The sequence below is a fragment of the Alligator sinensis genome, unplaced genomic scaffold (assembly GCF_000455745.1).
Source record: "Alligator sinensis unplaced genomic scaffold, ASM45574v1 scaffold113_1, whole genome shotgun sequence".
In the NCBI taxonomy this organism is placed as follows: domain Eukaryota; kingdom Metazoa; phylum Chordata; order Crocodylia; family Alligatoridae; genus Alligator; species Alligator sinensis.
Window position 1 is genome coordinate 42190 of NW_005842918.1, and position 845 is coordinate 43034.

An 845-nucleotide genomic window follows, 5' to 3' on the forward strand; every position below is an offset into this window, starting at 1 on the left:
TGCTTGAATTCTGGTGGGGGGGGGCCTGAACACCTGGGTTCTTGGCAGGCCTGGGACACCTGGGCTCCATGGGGGTGGGGTCCAGACACCTGGGTTTGTGGGGGGACAGAAACCTGGATTTGGGAGGAACAGATGCCTGGGTTTTGGGGAGGTGAGGTGCTGGAGAGTTTTCTGTGTTGAGGGGTGGGCCGGACACCTGGGTTTGGTGGGTGGGTGTTGGGGTGGGGGGGTACCCTGACTCCTGGGGTCCCTGGGGAGGAAGGGAGGGCAGCCAGATACCTGGGTTTGCTGGGGGGGCAGACACCTGGGTACTCTGTGCGTGTTGGGGGTTGTGGCCCAGACACCTGGGTTCTCTGCACTGAACTTGGACACATCCGAGGTGGGGGTCTCCACCCTTTCATGTCAGGGGGGACAGCCCGGGGCGGGCATGACCTTTGCGGGGGGCTGTGCAGAGCCGAGGGGGGGAGGGCTGTGCATCTGGGGGGGCAGCATGAAGCCTGCAAGCATGTGTATAGAAATAGAGGGGGTCTCAGTTTCACTTCTTCCCCACCCTCCCCTCCCCTGCCGGAGGAGACACCCCGTAGGCCAGTGGACAGCACTGGGGGGCTGTGGGGGCACTGTGGGCCGGTGTTGGGGCACCATGGGGGCACCGTGGGCCTCACCTGTTTCCCGTCCCCCCTACCCCAGGCCGGGCAGGGCCACGGCCAGCAGCGCCCTGGGACTCGGAGGACTCGCAGGACTCGTTCCCGGCACCCTGGGAGGTGGCGCTGGGCGCGGAGGAGACGGCTGAGCCCGACGGGCTGCTCCAGCGCAAGTCGGCGCGGCGCTGTGTGCGCCAGCGTCCC

The 845-nt window shown here is 66.9% G+C and overlaps 1 protein-coding gene across 1 annotated transcript in view; it reads left to right on the forward strand.

The window, feature by feature from the left end:
- Window positions 1–845, forward strand: part of KMT2B (lysine methyltransferase 2B) — a gene marked incomplete at its 5' end in the record, with an annotated part of 22955 nt that overhangs the window by 4236 nt on the left and 17874 nt on the right. Inside the window, 1 exon segment of the mRNA XM_025192372.1 lies at window positions 688–840. Coding sequence (XP_025048157.1) covers window positions 688–840 — 153 coding nt within the window.